The following is a 21,231-nucleotide window of genomic DNA, read 5'->3' as shown; positions in this document are numbered from 1 at the left end:
AGTTCCACTTTAACAGTATTAATTAGGCATGGATGGACCGACGAATTGATAAAAAAATGATAAGGACATAATAAGGACAATGACAGCATGGTTTGAGTATCACCTGTTGAGTCTCTCTGTCTCCACTTCAAACTCCCTGATCTTGTTCTCAGAGATGGCTGATCCGTGGGAGTAGAGGGTCTGGAAGATCTCCTGGATGTTGGAGCAGTCCTGGAGGGAGTGGGCCAGGTGTTCCGCCACGTTACTGGACACCTGGGAGGAGGAGGAACAGGGTTACATGGTATTTTGATATTTTATTAGGATCCCCATTACCTGTTGCAAAAGCAGCAGCTACTCTTCCTGGGGTCCACACAAAACAAGAAACATAACATAATACAGAACATTAATAGACAAGAACAGCTCAAGGACAGACATTTACATAGATCTAAGGTCGCCTCCCAGTCTCAAATGGTAACTTATACCATATGAAGTGCACTACTTTTGTGTAAAGAGTAAATTGGGGTACAAACAAGGAGAGGAGGGGAGTAGACAGCGCTTCAACCAATGTGAGTCAAGGTGCAGCCAAAAATCACAATGTAAAAACGACACAATAGGAATTCAGTGGGTCAGACTGACTGAGGGCATTTCTTTGTGATCCTCCACTCTCTTAATCCACAGTGTATACAGATAGTGTTTATAATCTTTACTTATACAGGTTAGTCTCCTTGAGATCAAATCTCTTTTTCAAGAGAGACTGTACGCAGAAAGAGACCGGTTTTCTACTGAACTTCACATAATCCGTCGCAGCCTAGTCCCAGAGGAATGCTAACAGTCTGCCTCTCTTCTCTTTCTTCCCTCTTCCTCTCTTTTTAGTCTATTTTGGAGCAGATGGGTTCCTGCTAAAGATTGAGAGGAGAATTTTAATGGCCGGAGCTTTCAGGGAAAAGACAAGCCCTGGAATCATTAGGATTGATTTCCAATCACTCACACACGAACACACACCAACAGGAGCGAGGGAGAGAGAAAGAGAGAGAGAGAGGGAGGGAGGCACAAGAGAAAAAAAGGGCACCAGAAGAGGAAAGTGATAACTGTTAGAGGGGACGTTGGCAGGTCACCTTTAGTGTCAACAAGGCTGTGTGGGTGCCAGGGGAAGGGAACAGTGGGGAATGAGTGACACCAGGTCTGTCACACTTCACTGGAGATACCCATCTCTGACACATCTGCTGATGCTGCTGTTACCTTCGGCCAGCTGCTACAGGGAAATGTGCCCCTACCTAATGTCGCTCTCTCATACTCTCCCTGTCCACCCCTCTCTCTTCCGCTCTCTCTTTCTTACATCCCTCCCTTCCTTTCTTTAAACCCGCTTGCATATTTCCCCTCAAAGCCTTCAGTATTGAATATCCATCCAGTATCTCCTTACCCCGATGCTGCTGATCTCTGATCCCAGAACAGGCCTCTCGGTAGAGGAAGACTCTGACCTGGTTTTAGACAGCTTCACCCGCTCTGCCACCTAGCAACAAGACAACACACTCAAAACATTACTGTGAATTACTTATAAAAAGTGCTTGGCCCCTAAAATAAATAAATGTAGGGATTGTACTGGATCTCTAATATATTGAATTCCTTCTGAGGGTCAATGTCAAGGACACACACACAGGAAAGGGGAAGAGCAAAATGGTTGATCAGACTGACTCTTTGATTACAATTGTCCCTCTCTGGCTGGACTAGCTCAAGGCTAGTACACAGATTGGTGTGTGTGCGAGCATGTGTATGTTTGTCATTCAAGCGATAATACAATAAGAGAGAAAAGAGAGATGGAGAACATTCCAGAGGAGAGTTCAGAATATCCCCACAGTGTGTGTGTCCCTCATACGAATGTACAACATCCCATTGTTCCAATTTCATTACTCCATCATTCCAGTACTTTGGTGTTTTGTACCTTACTATGCATGACATAGCGTGTGTGTGCATTCTACCTTGGCCACAGGTATATCGTTACTGCTGCTGCTGGTGCTGAGTTCCCCAGTGCTTGGATTGATGGGGCGGGAGGCGGGGGTGAGACGCCCAGGGCTGGACGGGCCTGCAGACTGGGAGCTCTGGAGACGCGTCTGCAGCTCTCGCACCTGGGGAAAAGACACCATAGAGATACCTTATATCACTATTTTATTGTGAATGTGTTCTATTTAATTCTATGGGACACACAGACACACAGGCTGAGGTTCATGGGCGCAGATCTGCTGAGAACACACACACCTGCTTATAATCTCATTATACAGACGATTTACAGAAGGACTCAGTTTGTTGCTACTTAAGGCACTTCTTGCTCCAGTTTGAGACAATGTGAGGATCCATCTGATCTCTTCTGTGCAGTGGGCAAAGGCAGGAATTTTGGGACAGTGATGATGCAGAGGAAACAGGGTACTTGAGTCGCTCCACTGCTGACAGGCCTCTTCTCTCACTCTATATTAAGCATCAGAGAACTCATGGAAAGACTTGCCAGGTCTTGCAATGAATTTGTTATGCCAGCTTGGATTTGTCAGCATTATGCTTGCAGCTAGTGTACAAAATACATACGCTGTTTAATTGTTGTTATCTCTTCACAACACTACAGCAGTTTAGGCCCTAGGTGTGTGTGCGTGCATGTATGTTGGGTGTGTGTATGTGTGTGTGTGTCGGAGGGAGAGAGCTTCCTCTGCCAGGAAGAGCGTGGAAAGGAACATTAGTTTGAACGCTGGCCCACTAAAATATAAACAATGACGATACAACGGCCTTTTGTGCTTTCACAGCACCCATTGTACAGGCAGAGAGGAAATATATGGAATTATAAATCATTGATGTTGCAAACATACCACACACAGCCATCTACTGGCATGTGCTGTTAGCAGAACGGGATATAGCTGCATACACAGACATGTCAAGATGCCTAAATCATGTTAGCTACCTGCATGTTTTCAATAATACAGCCAATATTTTACATTGTATATATACATGTGGCATTATAGAAAAAGGTACAGTATATCTACATCATTGTAACTATCTGTACAAACATCAGTACATGTACAGTGGGGCAAAAAAGTATTTAGTCAGCCACCAATTGTGCAAGCTCTCCCACTTAAAAAGATGAGAGGCCTGTAATTTTCATCATAGGTACACTTCAACTATGACAGACAAAATGAGAAAAGAAATCCAGAAAATCACATTGTAGGATTTTTTATGAATTTATTTGCAAATTATGGTGGAAAATAAGTATTTGGTCAATAACAAAAGTTTATCTCAATACTTTGTTATATACCCTTTGTTGCAATGATAGAGGTCAAATGTTTTCTGAAAGTCTGCACAAGGTTTTCACACACTGTTGCTGGTATTTTGGCCCATTCCTCCATGCAGATCTCCTCTAGAGCAGTGATGTTTTGGGGCTGTTGCTGGGCAACACGGACTTTCAAATCCCTCCAAAGATTTTCTATGGGGTTGAGATCTGGAGACTGGCTAGGCCACTCCAGGACCTTGATATGCTTCTTACGAAGCCACTCCTTCGTTGCCCGGCGTGTGTGGTTTGGGATCATTGTCATGCTGAAAGACCCAGCCACGTTTCATCTTCAATGCCCTTGCTGATGGAAGGAGATTTTCACTCAAAATCTTACGATACATGGCACCATTTATTCTTTCCTTTACATGGATCAGTTGTCCTGGTCCCTTTGCAGAAAAACAGCCCCAAAGCATGATGTTTCCACCCCCATGCTTCACAGCAGGTATGGTGTTCTTTGGATGCAACTCAGCATTCTTTGTCCTCCAAACACGATGAGTTGAGATTTTACCAAAAAGTTATATTTTGGTTTCATCTGACCATATGACATTATCCCATTCTTCTTCTGGATCATTCAAATGCTCTCTAGCAAACTTCAGACAGGCCTGGACATGTTAAGCAGGGGGACACGTCTGGCACTGCAGGATTTGAGTCCCTGGCGGCGTAGTGTGTTACTGATGGTAGGCTTTGTTACTTTTGTCCCAGCTCTCTGCAGGTCATTCACTCGGTCCCCCCGTATGGTTCTGGGATTTTTGCTCACCGTTCTTGTGATCATTTTGACCCCACGGGGTGAGATCTTGCGTGGAGCCCCAGATCGAGGGAGATTGACAGTGGTCTTGTATGTCTTCCATTTCCTAATAATTGCTCCCACAGTTGATTTCTTCAAACCAAGCTGCTTACCTATTGCAGATTCAGTCTTCCCAACCTGGTGCAGGTCTACAATTTTGTTTCTGGTGTCCTTTGACAGCTCTTTGGTCTTGGCCATAGTGGAGTTTGGAGTGTGACTGTTTGAGGTTGTGGACAGGTGTCTTTAATACTGATAACAAGTTCAAACAGGTGCCATTAATACAGGTAACGAGGACAGAGGAGCCTCTTAAAGAAGAAGTTACAGGTCTGTGAGAGCCAGATATCTTGCTTGTTTGTAGGTGACCAAATACTTATTTTCCACCATAATTTGCAAATAAATTAATTTAAAATCCTACAATGCGATTTTCTGGATTTCTTTTCTCATTTTGTCTGTCATAGTTGAAGTGTACCTATGATGAAAATTACAGGCCTCTCTCATCTTTTTAAGTGGGAGAACTTGCACAATTGGTGGCTGACTAAATACATTTTTTATATACAGTGGGGCAAAAAAGTAACATCAGCACATGTTGTCTGCAGTATACAGTGCATTCGGAAAGTATTCAGACCGGTCGACTTTTTCAACATTTTGTTGCGTTACAGCCTTACTCTAAAATGTATTAAATATTTTTTCCCCCTCTACACACAATACCCCATAAGGACAAAGGAAAAACAAGTTACTATAGATTTTTTCAAAATGTATTAAAAATACAAAACTGAAATATCATATTTACACAAGTATTCAGACCCTTTACTCAGTACTTTGTTGAAGCACCTTTGGCAGCGATTACAGCCTTGAGTCTTCTTGGGTATGACGCTACAAGCTTGGTACAACTGTATTTGGAGAGTTTTCTGCAGATCTTCTCAAGCTCTGTCAGGTTGGATGGGGAGCGTCGTTGCACAGCTATTTTCAGGTCTCTCCAGAGATGTTCGAGTGGTTTCAAGCCCGGTCTCTGGCTGGGCCACTCAAGGACATTCAGAGACTTGTCCCGAAGCCACTCCTGCGTTGTCTTGGCTGTGTGCCAAGGTCGTTGTTATGTTGGAAGGTGAACCTTCGCCCCAGTCTGAGGTCCTGAGCTCTCTGGAGCAGTTTTTCATCAAGGTTCTCTCTGTACTGTGCTTCGTTCATCTTTCCCTCGATCCTGACAAGTCTCCTAGTCCCGACCGCTGAAAAACATCCACACAGCATGATGCTGCCACCACCATGCTTTACCATAGGTATGGTGCCAGGTTTCCACCAGACGTGACTCTTGGCATTCAGGCCAAAGAGTCTTGTTTCTCATGGTCTGAGAGTCCTTTAGGTGCCTTTTGGCAAACTCCAAGTGGGCTGTCATGTGACTTTTACTGAGGAGTGGCTTCCGTCTGGCCACTCTAACATAAAGGCCTGATTGGTGGAGTGCTGCAGAGATGGTTGTCCTTCTCGAAGGTTCTCCCATCGCCACAGAGGAACTCTGGAGCTCTGTCAGAGTGACCATTGGGTTCTTGGTCACCTCCCTGACTAAGGCCCTTCTCCCCCGATTGTTCAGTTTGGCTGGGTGGCCAGCTCTAGGAAGAGTCTTGGTGGTTCCAAACTTGTTCCATTTAAGAATGATGGAGGCCACTGTTTTCTTGGGGACCTTCAATGCTTCGACAATCCTGTCTTGGAGCTCTACGGACAATTCCCTCGACCTCATGGCTTGGTTTTTGCTCAGACCTGCACTGTCAACTGTGGAACCTAATATAGGCAGATGTGTGCCTTTCCAAATCATGTCCAATCAATTGAATTACCACGATTGGACTTCAATCAAGTTGTAGAAACATCAAGGATGATAAATGGAAACAGGATGCACCTGAGCTCAATTTCAAGTGTCATAGCAAAGGGTCTGAATACGTATGTAAATAAGGTATCTGTCTTTTTTTAAACCTTAAATTTAACAAGGCAAGTCAGTTAAGAACAAATTCTTATTTACAATGACGAACGACACTGGGCCAATTGTGCGCCGCCCTGTGGTACTCCCAATCACAGCCGGATGTGATACAGCCTGTTTAGTATTTTATATAAATTTGTAAACATGTCTTCAAACCTGTTTTTGCTTTGTCATTATGGGATATTGTGTGTCGATTGGAAAATTATTGATTTAATTAATTGTGGAATAAGGCTTTAACGAAACAAAATGTGGGAAAAGTCAAGGGGTCTGAATCATTTTTAAACGCACTGTATGCTACCCGGCCATACGCAGGTGTGTAAATCAGGCTTCCTCTAGAGCCAGACATAATGGTCTGGAAAACAGATGAGGTGATAAGCCTGCCTCTAACTCGGTCAGTGATTTTCCCCACCTCTATTTCACAGGGACGTCAGGAAAGAGACAGGATGAATTTCAGAGACAGAAGACAGAAAGGGAGGGACAGGCGGAGACAGAATAGAAGAGAGAATGAGTGACAGAGAGAAGATGGAGATGGGGAAGACTGACAGTGTAGCAGAGAGATACTGGGAGAGAAGGTGGGGTGGGTAGATGGGGAAGGAGAGAGTGACAGAGAGAGAGGGAGAGAAGGAACATAGGGGAGGGGGGGGGGAGCGTGCAGAAGAGAGAGCGAGAGAGTACTTGGCCATGACTTTGAACACTGCGGTTTTTCCTGCTCTCCTCTCCTGCCAAACTCCCTTGGAGCCGTGGGTCTAAAAAAGCCAACATGGCTGCCATGTGCTGCCAAAGGACACAAAGAGGACTGCGACTGTACCATCATGAACCAGTCCCCTGGCCAGCTGCCTCCCTCATGATCCCCAAGAAAAGAAATGGCAAAGAAAATGATAGGTTCTGTTCAGTCCTGGCCAGTAATTATGTAATCGAGGACTTCCGTGTAATTTCCTGGTTTCAAAAGGAACTACGACTGTGACACTCTGCCTGAGGGAGTGAACAGGTTTGACTCACATGCACATCTGTCCAGGACAGGTCTTGAATTCAACAGATCTTTAAAAAGACTAATGTTCCACTGTATTTTACCACCGGCAGTGGTTGATTCCTACATATCTGTGAGTTGTATTATGAGTGGAGAGAATTGTAAAAGCTTAGAATGCTTACAACTACCTGACAATATAGAGGTCTGTATCTGACCTCAAAAATCAAGCTATTAATAACACAAGAATAGTCTTTTTTGTATCGTAAACAAACTGCTGACGCAGAGGAAATACGTGGACTTCAGACATACAGTACCGTTTCTAGAAAAGGTGTAAAATATGCTTACTACCTAAGTAAATACCTCTCCTTCAATGGAAGGTAAAAGCCTAAGGAAGGGAAGTTAAGATAGTCTCCGGACCTTGACACTCAAATTAGGTTGAATCCATCTTTTAAATGCTGAGCCGGAGGACACGGGCCCCCAAGGATGCGCCGGTGTGTGCATAGCAAATCCTTTCAAGGAGCCTCGCATTGAAACAGCAATGCAATGCATTTGTCCAATTAGTCTGCAAAATGGACAGATTTCATTAGAGGAAAGAGGATGAGGAGAGAGAGGAACGAGCGCTCTGAGCTGAGCTGGAGTGATTCTTCTGCTGCGTCCGGATCTCCTTTCTCAAGGCAAACAGAATCCGTGAGGTTGGTTAGCAGGACTGGCCCGCCTGACTATTTTCGCTTGATACGAACACAGTCTAATTGGGTCTTTCTATAAATAAATGGGGCCAATGGGAGAGATTGGGATCAACATTTTAAAATGGTTTGAAACAAAAATAAGGGATTTTCATGCAGTTCCATATGTGTACTTAAAATAAATTGACCCATAACTTCACCTATACAACATCATAGGCCTAGGATTACACATCCTCTAATCAGGATTCATACAGAAATTGGCAAATCAAATTCAAGGACTTTCAGGGGCCTTTTCCAAGCACTTAACTGTAATTTTCAAAGACCCCAATGTCATACAATTGTATAATTTATATAATTGTGCATATAGGGCCTAATATAGAACCCCCCCATCTCCCAAAAAGCATGCAACAATAATTATTGTCAAAAAAGTAGCCCATTACCACTAAGAATAGTGTCTTTTTTAGGCCTAACCAATGCATTGATATTGAAATTATTATTGCATTCTAAAATATGTGAGAATAATGTGGACATTGCCTGACTAAATAGATTGGATGCATACATGGCGATTTTTCTGTAGCCTATGTGGCCAACGCAGGCACACATAATAAAGCCATGACTTGCTGTAGCATTAATCTCACCATTTGAATCTCACCATTGCTGTTTTTATAATGAGAAAGTGACCAAAAACCAGGTTCCTTTTTTAATGGAAGGATTTGTATGTATGGCCAAGTTGAAGCCAACATTAATGTTGTCCTCATAATAACCATATGGTTTTACTGCAACAGAGTAGCACAACACCCTTCATATGAAGCTGCGGGAAACAAATTAATGTGGTCACATCTCTCACAAAAATGGATCAAAACTGAAAACAACCGATACATTTATCGATAACTTTTTAAGCACCAAAATTGAGGAAATGTCAGATTTTCAAGCAAGCCTATTCCAGTACTTGAATTTCTGAGCTCCAAATTCTAGTAGGCTACTTCAAGCCCCTTGTATTGTTTAAAATTGCAGGTCTAACATGGAATACTAAAAGTATTTGTTGTTATATTTCATTACCAGATCATATTGTGAATAAGCTAGCTAGGGCATTCCGGCTCTTTCCAGTGAGCAGGCCCGTTCGGCTCAGCTCACCAAAAAGAGCTGGCTCTTTTGACTCCCAAACGGCTCTTTAAAAAAATATATGTTTTGTATTTTTTAAAGTCAAACCGTTTGCGATAGTTTGACTATGATTGGTGTTAAAACGATTCTAAATTTAATTATTAAATAAAATCATACTCTACCTAAATCACAATGTATTTAAAAATGCATTGGTTTGTTATGAAAAAGAATGCTATTAAACATTACATTTAAAGTATAACTTTTTAATGTATATAAACAAGTGCATATAAATCTAACCATTCAAAACTAATACAATCTGAACAGCATAATAGAATATTGCACCATATCAAATAAAAATAAATAACAACGTGCAAAACTGCAGCATCCTACTTAAAACATTAAACTGGTCCCTCTTTTCTCTCTCTTCTTTATTGCCATGTTATAACCAGCAGCACACAGCAATGCTGACCATATTTTGCTTTTATGAGAGATTTGCATTCAGAAATGCAAGCTGCCTCACTTTCGAAGGGCTGATGCGGTTTCTTCTCTCAGTAATTATTTGTCCCGTTCGAGAAGACCCTCTCAGAGGGAACGGATGTGCCCACTATGCAGTCTCCCTGTCATGACTTTAGTAAGTCGTGGGTAGACAGAGGCCTTGTTCTTCCACCAGCTCAGAGGATCTGCTCCTCCAAATAGGATCGGACCTCCATTATGGCATCTGCTGCATCCCCAGTTGCTCTCTCGTCAAACAGCATCCAAACATCAGACGTTTGTGTCACTACTGCTGGTGTTTCTGCTCCATCTACTCCCTCTTCTTCCTGTTGCCCTGGTACCTGAGCCAGCTGACTGTTGGGAGTGTCCCTCCCTGCTGCTGAGGTTATTCTTTAAAGAGCCTAATCAATCACTCTGGCATCACTGAAGGCTAACTTCTCAAACCTGGGGTCAAGTGCAGCGGTTTCTAATAGCACGTGGTTCTATTCCATTCTGTGAAACTTTCTGTCCATTGATGAACATAGGGTGTCCATCAACTCTGTCACATGTCCTGTGGTTACATTTGCTTCTCTCTAGCGGCTGGCTGTGATTCGCTGCAGACCCTGACACAGGAGTATCATTTCTGAGACTGTCACATAGCTGAAAAGAGAGAACAGTAACTTATTAGTTCAGGTTCATGTTGTGTCTACTGATTCTCATCTACTGCTCAAATACATATATAATACTGGATTAAGTAATGATGTTGTAATAACTGCTTACTGTACCTCTCTCCACTGATCTCCACAGTGACCTGCTCAAAGGGTCCCAGGACTCTGCACACCTCCTCCACCACCTCCCATTCCTCTTGGGTCAGAGCATCAACAGGTGCATTGACAATGGCCAGGGTAGAGATGATGGCATCCTTGGACTCAAGAAACCACTTCAACAAATAAAATGTTGAATTCCACCTTGTAGTGCAGTCTTGTTAAGGCCTCAGCTCAGGCATCCCCATCTGGCTTTGTGTAGACTTTAGTTTTCAGCACCTACTGTGATCCTGTGTAAGTATTCCACAACTGCTTTCACTTTGTCCACAGTGGGCTTCATCACCTTCAGATCATCTCTTACAACCAGGATGATTGTGTGGGAAAGACATGGATGATAGGTCCATATTAAAATTTTCATGGCTTTGGTTATGTTATCTGCATTGTCGCTAACACAACAGACCACTTTTCCATCTACTTGCCATTCTCTGGCCACTCAACAGTTCCTCTGCCAAGTTTTCTGAAGTGTGTCTGTCGCTGAACTCAAAGCAGTCAGCTAGACATCGTAAAATCTTCAATGAAGTGACATATAACCAACATGTAAGAAGTGGTTACCCTTGATGTCCTGAAGTCAGTGGTAAGGCAAACTGCAGTGCTTTTTGGACTCTTTCCCGCACTGAAGCCTGTGTGCTCTCGTGCAGTTGTGGAATAAGTGATTTTGAAAGGGCTTTCATGCTTAGAATAATGTACATTGGATTTAGCCTATTGCTATAATTTGTAAAACCTCCGTCCTCCACGATCGAAAATGGCTGGAAATCGGTGGCAATCATTTTAGCTAATGCAATATCAATTTAGCCTTGTGCTACAAACATAGACTTTGGCATACACTGGTCCATAGAAGACTGCGTTACTGTGGGTCGCGGAGTAGGCCTACTTGACTGAGTGGATACCAGGCTCCACCACTATCACTAGCAGGCCCGCTAGTTGCTCTTAGAGCCGACTCGTTCACGAATGACCCATTACTAGAATAAGCCCACTAGGCTATGTCATTTGTTGTCATTATATTCAGAATAATTAATAGGAATAGGGTGTTGCGCGATAGTCTATCCTACACAATTGCGCACAGTAGACTCAGTGTCCAATTCAAAGCACAAAAACATATGAAGACATGAATTCATTTGCGTGAAGCGTTCTCTGTTCAATCTAACGGGCCTGCTGTAAATCAAGCAGACAACAGATGTTCAACATCAATTCTCTAGGGATATTATACTGAACAAAAATATGAACACAAAAAGATTTTAACGAGTTACAGCTCATATAAGGATATCAGTCAATTTAAATTAATTAATTAATTAGGCCCTAATCTATGGATTTCACATGACTGGGCAGGGGTGGGCCTGGGAAGGCATAGGCCCACCCACTTGCCAGCCAGGCCCAGCCAATCAGAATGAGTTTTTCTCCACAAAAGGGCTTTATTAAAAGACAGAAATACTCCTCAGCAAACACTCAGCAAACACTGAGGCAGCTTATGGTAGAGATATTAACATTACATTCTCTGGCAACAGCTCTGGTGGACATTCCTGCAGTCAGCATGCCAATTGCACACAACCTCAAAACTTGAGATATCTGTGGCATTGTGTTGTGTGACAAAACTGCACATTTTAAAGTGGCCTTTTATTGTCCCCAGCATAAGGTGCACCTGTGTAATGATCATGCTGTTTAATCAGCTTCTTGATATGCCACACCTGTCAGGTGGATGGATTATCTTAGCAAATGAGAAATCCTCACTAACAGAGATATAAACAAATTTGTGCACAACAAATACGCTTTTGTGCGTATGGAAATCTGGGATTTTTAATTTCAGCTCATGAAACATGGGACTAACACTTTACATGTTGCATCTATATTTTTCTTCAGTGTAGATCCAACGTGGATCCAGGCACAACTATATTCACTGGTGTGAGACACCAAAAGATTCTGGACATTCCTCGCAATCAACTTTTCTCCAGCACTTGGGCTGTTGGCTGCATCGCATGCGCTATCACAACAGCATGACTTGACTGTCATTCGGAAAATTCCTTCCGGGATCAGAATATGTGTGAAAATATCATGGCGTAACCAATCTGCTGGACACCAAATGCCCATCCAACAAGTATTATGTATAATTATTAAAGAATCACATTAATGACAGTATCGATTTAGGTTAAGTATGTGACTCTTTCGGTTAGAAGCATTCAATTTTGCAATGCATACATTATTTTGTATTTGTGTGCCCATGAAAACATGTTATGGGGTGAAAACTAAGGAGACACGAAATGTTAAGTAGTTACACTACATGTCTGAACTCTCTATACAAAAACACTGTCTGACAGCTAGATATGGAATTTTTACATGGTTCAAGCGATGTCTAATTTAACAGACTAATGCTTAATATATGATATAAATGACCATTTACACTGCCATACATTTTACATGTACATTTGAGTCATTTAGCAGACGCTCTTATCCAGAGCGACTTACCGTTAGTGCAATCATCTTAAGAAGGCTAGGTGGTACAACCACAAATCACAGGAATAGAATAGAAAATCTCAATAACGTAGCTATCAGTCGAGTCAGAGCTAGAAAGAGGGGTTGGGGAAGAGGATTATTTAAGATACTTTTTTGAAGAGGTAGTATTTCAGATGCTTTCGGAAGACGGGCAGGAACTCTGCTGTCCTTCAGAGGGAAGCTGGTTCCACCATTGGGGTGCCAGGACAGAGAAGAGCTTGGACTGGGCTAGACAGGAGCTGCCCTCCTGTAGGGGTGGAAGGGCCGAGAGACTTGAAGTGGCAGAACGGAGTGCTCGGTTGGGGTGTAGGGTTTGAACATAGGCTGAAGGTAGGGAGGGGCAGTTCCTCTAGGTGTTCCGTAAGCACCATGGTCTTGTAGTGGATGCAAGCATCGACTGGAAGCCAGTGGAGTGTGTGGAGGAGCGGGGTGACATGAGAGAACTTGCAGGGGTTTGATGGCACAAGCAGGGAGCCCAGACAAAAGCGAGTTGCAGTAGTCCAGACGGGAGAGGACAAGTGCCTGGATTAGGATCTGCGCCGCTTCCTGTGTGGGATAGGGCCATACTCTACGGATGTTGTAGCGCACAAACCTGCAGGAGCGGACTCCAGTAAAGATGAGGTCAAGCGTATTGCCTATCTTGTAAGTTGTTGGGGATTGGGTAAGGGTGAAGTCAAGAGAGACAAGTGGGGGGGAAGAGAGAGTTGGAAAGAAATGAGTTGAAGGCACACGTTGGGAGGTTGAAATTGCCAAGTACAAAGAGCGGTGAGCCATCATCAGGAAATTAGCTTATCAAGGTGTCAAGCACACTGAGGAACTCTCCAAGGGCATCTGGTGGGCAATAGATGACAATAATGTTAAGCTTGAGTGGACAAGTGACAGCATGAAATTCAAATGAGGAGATGGGGTGATCCATGTCTCGGTCAGGGCCAAAAAGGCAAGGGACTGAAGGGCTGAGATGAACTCTGCGTTCTTACCCAATATCGACAGTTCCAAACGCTGCCAGAGATCAGGAATTCCACATGAGTTGTGCGCGCAGGCTACACTAAACTAGAAGGGTTGCAGCCAAGGGGTGGAGAGTGTCTGTGAAGAGTACAGGTGCAAACAGGTATAGAAAACACACACACACACAGTTGATAAAGCTACAAAAGAGCAAAATGAGATCACCTATAAATAACTAGGTAAGATTCTCAAGTGAGAGAGTGGTGTGGAGCATTCCTCTCTTTCCTTCCTCGAACAACTCGGTAGAACCGTCTTTGTTTTGCGACAAAACCACCACAACCGCCGCAGCTGGGAAACTGAAGAACTAACACTAATTGCTTAGCACAGGTGGAAAGCACACCTTCCTGTACTAACTGCTGACTGCCTAGAAAAGGTGAAACCACTCCCCCTCCAATACAGCCACTGATTACCAAAACAAGTCACAAATTGCCCTGCATCTTGATCCTGGTTGATGTGTCAACAACTATCTGCAAATTGTGAGCAGTTAGCAGTTCACTCACCAAGTAGGTCACTGGGAAGACAGGCAGCACTTAAAGTTGATGGCCCTAGATAGCAAAAATACAGTACTAGACCACAACAGATAAAGACAAAATAATTATACTTATCACTCCATCAAGACACCAACCATGATAAAGGGTTAAACATAGATTTTAAATCAACTCGTTAATTGTATCGAATATAGCTATGATCCCCCTAGTATCTTAAAGTAATGACATGACTTATCAACAGCTGTAACAAGTTGCCCAGTGTAGGAAATCCTCACTGATACCCTAGTTTATAGAAAGACCCAATTGCATTACCGCCTTAACCAGCTACAGCAAGCCTTAGGAGGACACCAGATTTGATTATGTGTCTAAAAGTGCTCTACGTATTAATTCGGAGGCCCGTCCTAAACGGGGAACCATTGTTTGGTTCAGACAGCAGGTCTCAGTTTGCAGCTGGAGAATTCAAAGGGTTCATTCTTGTAGAAGTGTGGATAAATACATGTGTCTGACCGCTCCTGCCCAGTAATGTCTCCTTCTCCTTCAGACGTCCCTGAATAAACATGTTGTAATTAGAGACGGAAGCGCGCGTACGTGTCTGTCAGTGCAGTGGCCTAGCGACAACGCATCAGAGATCATGTGTATATATTAACCCCTCGCCGCTCTCCGCAGATCATTCACTCCAACAATGGAAATGGCGGACCATAATTACATTTTAGAGCCTCTTTGCAGAGATTTCTTTGATTCAGTCTGATTCAGGTCTTCGTTCTCTGCCTAGAACTGGTTCACACTAGGACACATTTACTGGAGATTTGGCAACAGGCTCAAGTTCACGCCACTATTTTGGGAGCCAATAAAAACATGAAACATAGAAAGAAAACTGAGAAACATGCATTGCTAATTTGATCCCCTTCTTTTTTCCTCCCACCTCACTAGATACAAGGTACTATGTATCACTATGTATTTTCTGTTATGGGCTAGAGGCAATCAAAATGTTATTAAACCTGCCTTGGTAATAAGCAACATTGCATCCCAGTTTATCAGCCACCAACACAGTCACATAGAAAGGTTCATAGATACACAGCTCTATTGTGTCGCTCCAGACAAAATTACCAAATTTAAAAAAAAAAAATATATATAAATATATATAAATTTGTATATATATATATATATATATATATATATATATATATATATATATATATATATATAAATATATAAATATATATATATATATATATATATATATATATATATATAAATATAAACGGGACACAGCTGACTGACCCGTCGTCTCAGGCGATCGCGTTCCTCCCGGATGGCGTTCATGGTGGCCTTGGTGCGGTTCAGGTCCTCCTCTTTGGAGCACAGCATGGCTGTCAAGCTCTCGTTCTCTTCCCTCAGGCCTGCCAGCTCCTTCTCCCAGCGCACCCGCTCCTCCGACAGGCTGGGGTAGAAGTCCCGGCCCAGGGCCCCTTCGATCTCCTCCACCGTCTGGGGAAAGGAGGAAAGGACAGAGGGGGAATGGTGTTTCATGGCACACCTTTTTACAGAGCAGTATGTATAGTGTTGAGATTGCGATTACATGGTCACAATTCTAGTAACCAAATGTGAATGACTCCGGGACTCAATGAAAATGGCATCAAAAAGAAGAACCTTTAGGTACCTTGAAGTAGTCCCAAGAAAGAGAAGAAAATTGAGAAAAATGAATGAGAAAAATTTAAACAAAGAACAGAAACAAAACAAAAGTGAGACAGACAAAACAAGAATACAAACACGTCAGGCACATACATTTTCACACAGGATTTTCCCCTGTCAGTTCACCAATTTCATGTTCATAATTTGTGGATAGTGTAGCCCTACACCATGTGTCTCAATTTACACAAGTAGAACAAGCATCCTAGACTATGACTATCCAGTGGAACAAACCCCTGATCTCCCAAAGTGCCCATATTTCAGAGTGTATAACTAACTAACTGTATGTGTGTGCGCATGTGTGTGCGTGAGTGAGTGTGAGATATGGCAGAGGGATGGATTCTATGACCATGTCTGCCTCTACAGATCCTCATCTCTGGTGAGTGATTCATAGGTGTGTAGACAGGCCTGAGTCCTGCCTTCATCTGTCCTCCACCACGGAGCATCAATCTCGCTTATCCCTCCATCCAGCTAGCCCTCTCATCCCTCCATCTCCCTCTCAGCTGACACACACACAGCCAGAGAGACAGAAATAGACAGACAGAGAGACACAGAGACAGAAAAACACAGAGAGAGGGTGGTGCAGTGGTCTAGAGCACTGCATCGCAGTGCTAGCTGTGCCACCAGAGACTCTGGGTTTGCGCCCAGGCTCTGTCGCAGCCGGCCGCGACTGGAAGGTCCATGGGGCGACGCACAATTGGCCTAGCGTCGTCTGGGTTAGGGAGGGTTTGGCTGGAAGGGATAACCTTGTCTCATCGCGCGGGTTAGAGAGATTGAGTGCTGGGTTGGTCTGGGATCTACAACAGTCAATGAACTTGGGATTTCATTCTCATTCCCTTCCTCATACTCATATTCCCTCTATCTCTCTCTGTTTTTTTGTTTGAATTTTACCCCCTTTTCTCCCCAATTTCGTGGTATCCAATTGTTAGTAGTTACTATCTTGTCTCATCGCTACAACTCCCATACAGGCTCGGGAGAGACGAAGGTCGAAAGCCATGCGTCCTCCCCAGCATGGTTAAGATAAGCCCCAGTGATACTGATGGGTGGTACTGTATAGAATAATCTCTATTTCTCTGGCCTAGTATTGGCTTGAACTTATACATTGTTTACAGTAGTAGTACACAGTTATTTTCTAACGAAGAACATCTGAAATCTGTAACATATTTGAAAATGCACTGAAATACCCCCAATTAGCAGAGTGTGGTCCAATATGTCCTGAATTCACTCTGATAAATAATTTTAAATGCTCAAACACTTTACATATGTATTTTACACTCTCTTGTTAAACTTCAGACTTCATGGTAGCGGATTCTGGTTGGTTTAAGAAGGCATGGTGTCTATGGGCTCTATATAATATAAAGTACATCGCCTTTCTCTCTGTATGAGGTATGGATCGGCTTTATCAACCGCATCGAAACTGTTTTAGAAGCCCAACTACCACTATGGAACATCGAGTAACTTAACCTTGTCTGTGCCAAATGAACAAATGAATATCTATTAATAGGCTTAGTACATGGTAATGGATTGGGCCCACATTCACGGGATACCATGGCCCAATCCAAAACCCATCCCTAGACCCTTGGCTGACTCTCCTCGCAAATCTGAAAGGACTGGATAGGTCGGTGTAGGAAAAATGGTATCCGATCCACCTCTCATACTCATTGGACAATAATTGTTTCTATCAAATGACATACATTCCGTTATTTTAGATGTGTTTTTGTAAGGGTGACACCATTAGGACAACTCAGTCTAGAGACGACTCCAGGGATCGGTTTGGGATTAAGCCTCAACTGGAAATGTGAAGGCGTCCATTTTTCTTCCCACAAAAGGTAATTGGATTAGGATTAAGTGAGGTCAGATTCATAATGGAAAAAGCCAGCTCGATATCCTCTCTTTCAAGCACAAGGAGAAAGCTCTTGTCCTCATCCTAATCGATTAGCACTGGTTCTGTCCACTGTGACCAGCCAACAAAAGGGAGAGAAATTAAATACAAGAACAGTGTTCAATGACTTCTTTCACATCACGTTTTAGGATTTAGGATTCAGTTTTGGAATCACAAACTGAATTTGATAGCCAAGTTCAATTTGTTTGTTAGAAAATGTAGATGCACTTCCTTGGCAAAAGTATGAGGACACCTGCTCGTCGAACATCTCATTCCAAAATCATGGGCATTAATATGGAGTTGGTACCCTCTTTGCTGCTATAACAGCCTCCACTCTTCTTGGAAGACTTTCCACTAGATGTTCGAACATTGCTGCAGGAACTTGCTTCCATTCAGCCACAAGAGCATTAGTGAGGCCGGGCACGGATGTTGCGCAATTAGGCCTGGATCACAGTCGACATTACAATTCATCCCAATGGTGTTCCGGGGGGTTGAGGTCAAGGCTCTGTGCAGGCGAGTCAAGTTCTTCCACACCAGTCACAAAAAAAACATTTCTGTATGGACTTAGCTTTGTGCATGGGGGCATTGTCATGCTGAAACAGGAAAAAGACCTTCCCCAAACTGTTACCACAAAGTTGGAAGCTCAGAACCGTCTAGAATGTGCTATAGCGAACAGTTATTGTGCTGACGCGTTGCAACCGAGGACAGATGATTTTTATGCGATACGCTCTTCAGCACTCAACGGTCCCATATTGTGAGCTTGTGTGACCTACCACTTCGCAGCTGAGCCGTTGTTGCTCCTATACATTTCCACTTCACAATAACAGCACTTACAGTTGACTGGGGCAGTTTTAGCAGGGCAGAAATTTGACGAACTGACTTGTTGGAAATGTGGCATCCTACTGTATGACGGTGCCACGTTGAAAGTCACTGAGCTCTTCTGTATGGGCCATTCTGCTGCCAATGTTTTCCTATGGAGATTGCAGGGCTGTGCGCGCAATATTATACACCTGTCAGCAACAGGTTTAGCTGAAATAGCTAAATCTGCTAATGTGAAGGGGTGTGTACATACTTTTAGTTTGTTTAGCTATCTATTGCTGGCTATCTATTACTTGGCTAAATAAAGCCAAGTAAATCCATTATCCCACATTTCAGTGGGCTGTGACTGTCACTAAAGGAATGCCAGTGATGGTGATTGTCTGTCAAGCCTTTAGTAGTCTTAACACCAAGGACATATTTCCATTGAGCCGTCAGCTCATATTCAGTGAAATCACTAGGTGTATGAGGCAAGGAGCTCCCTTCAGTCTATCGCTTGCTCTCTCTACGTCCTTCACTCTGCCTCTCTCACCCCCCCCCCCCCTCATCTTTCAGTGTGTGTGTGTGTGTGTGTGTGTTGTATAATAATTTTGCGAGGAAACCAATAGCTAGCAGACTGAATTCCCATCAGGACTGCTGGCACTCACATCGCTGCGAAGACGACAACTAGGCAGACAGGGTTCCATTACCAGAGCTGAGGCATCACCGTGGGGACCACCATCACGCCCCCATCAGTCAGACATTAGGCTGACATCAGTCTGACTCACACAGGCCCCGGCCCCCAGGCTGAAACAGGCGGTTGGTTACTGCTGGGTCCAACCCAGGGTCACCCCAGGACCCCTACTGACTGATTACTGGAAGTGGCTCAGGTTTTCCAGCAGGACAGTTCAACATCATATGACAGTGTGTGTTATTATAACTAATCTCACTCTCTTTTATTTACAGTGTCTGTGAATGCATTTGATAGGAGAGGTTTGCACACCAGTATTGGGTTCACCTATATTCATCTATCCTGCATGTTGTTTTTTTCTCACTCTGTCCACTCTTTATCATCCTTTACTGTTAACTCCCAATTAATTGTGTTTATAATGAGGAAGGAAATTGATTTTCTAGAACGGGTCTCAGTCTTCGCAGCAAGTCATTTCCTGGTGTCTTACCTTGATGGCGAGGTCACAGTGTTCGCTGGCGGTGGTCAGCTGCTCTATCTGGCGGTCCACCTCGGCCACAGACAGGCTGCATGTGCTCTTCTTTCTCCCACACAGAACGCTCTCCAGCCCCGTCAGAACCCGCTGCAGCTCCGAGTTCAGGTCACTGCAGTTGTCTACACGGAGAAAACACAGGGCCGGGGTCAGATGTAACTGGTCTAGGAACAGATCAATGTTTACAAACAGAGTTGAGGTCACTGCAGTAGTCTACAACAAGGAAGCCCAGGGTCAAATAAACTAAATGATGAATGAATGCCAGTGTGCCTGATACCGTGCCTGATACCGGGAGAAATAATAGGGCTAGAGCCAGATACACAGACCTAGGAGAAAATAGTTAAAATCTCAATGTGCAAAGAACAACACAACTACTGTAGTCTGCATGGGTAAGGTGACCTTGTTAGCATAGCAGCATAGTGATGATGTATTGTGTACTAGTCGGCAGGTAGCCTAGTGGTTAGAGCATTAGACTGGTAACCGAAAGTTTGCAAGATCGAATCCCCGAGCCGACAAGGTAAAAATCTGTTGTTCTGCCCCTAAACAAGGCAGTTAACCCAGTGTTCCTAGGCCATCATTGAAAATAAGAATTTTGTCCTTAACTGACTTGCCTAGTTTAATAAAGGTCAAATAAAAGAAAGAAAGAAAACTAGTGGCATACTAATAACCGGCCATGTGCTTAATGGTTTAACTGAATGCCTGAGGCTGACTGGAGGAATGCTGCAGGCTAGTAAAACACATCACACACATCTTCTGCTTAGAGCACAACACACACCACATAACTATCTGAGAGAAAGACAACAGTGATGAAGATACAAACAGGACCACTCTTTTTTATGATATATTATGACAATATTGTCATTCCGTACATTAACCTACAGTTAAGACCTGCGGGAATCAAACCCACAACCCTGGGGTTGCAAGACAAGTAACTAGCTCCAACCAAAGCTTCATCATCACTTTCAGAGCTTCCGTTCCCTATTCACTATTCACTCCCAACTTCTTATCTCCAGAGGTAATCAAATGAGCTCATCGGAAACTCATTTCAATTAGCATATTAATACAGTCCCTGCAAAGCAGCAAAGACATGCATGTCGATGGTTAGCATCTGCTTCCATATTGCATCCAAAATAATAATGAAGATGATGACGATTATTATTGTCCAAGACCAAACAGAGCCTGGGTACATTGTGTGGGAAATTAAAATGTGGAGAGTGGCGGATGTATTTCCCCAAGTGCCCCCCTTAAGTGCAGATTCTGCCAACAATGCAAATGCAATTAGCACAGTGCGAAGGAATGTGAAGATGAACAAAACTTGAATTGGTTTCCTAAACAATTTCCTGACTGGTGAAATCCTGTTCGTGTGGGGATAAGATTGCCACGGCTACAGCCAGGGACGAAGGACTGCGAAGATTGAAAGATGTTTTTCTTCTAGCTCTCTGCTAAACATTGAGGATGATGAATAAGAAAAACCGATGAAGCTCTTTACCGTTGACAACTGATTGCTGGGTGCTCTCAGCACCACTGATAGAGGGGACTATTAATAGCATCTTGAAGGAACTGCCGTGCAGTGCAGTGTTGTTTGGGGGAAA

General features: G+C 43.4%; 1 protein-coding gene across 5 annotated transcripts in view; it reads right to left on the bottom strand.

Moving 5' to 3' along the window:
• LOC139408668 (colorectal mutant cancer protein) overlaps positions 1-21,231 on the bottom strand; it is a 115,747-nt gene that overhangs the window by 24,439 nt on the left and 70,077 nt on the right. For all 5 annotated transcript variants that reach the window (XM_071152850.1, XM_071152849.1, XM_071152851.1 and 2 more), the window contains 5 exons: positions 19,598-19,761; positions 15,335-15,541; positions 1,956-2,102; positions 1,400-1,489; positions 104-252 (listed from right to left, as the gene is read on the bottom strand). In XM_071152850.1, the coding sequence (XP_071008951.1) occupies positions 104-252; positions 1,400-1,489; positions 1,956-2,102; positions 15,335-15,541; positions 19,598-19,761 (757 nt within the window). The remainder of the gene's footprint in view (positions 1-103; positions 253-1,399; positions 1,490-1,955; positions 2,103-15,334; positions 15,542-19,597; positions 19,762-21,231) is intronic.

The sequence above is a fragment of the Oncorhynchus clarkii genome, chromosome 5 (assembly GCF_045791955.1).
Source record: "Oncorhynchus clarkii lewisi isolate Uvic-CL-2024 chromosome 5, UVic_Ocla_1.0, whole genome shotgun sequence".
Lineage (NCBI taxonomy): Eukaryota > Metazoa > Chordata > Actinopteri > Salmoniformes > Salmonidae > Oncorhynchus > Oncorhynchus clarkii.
Note: the sequence above shows the minus strand (reverse complement) of the source record. Positions and strands in the feature narration are given on the sequence as shown.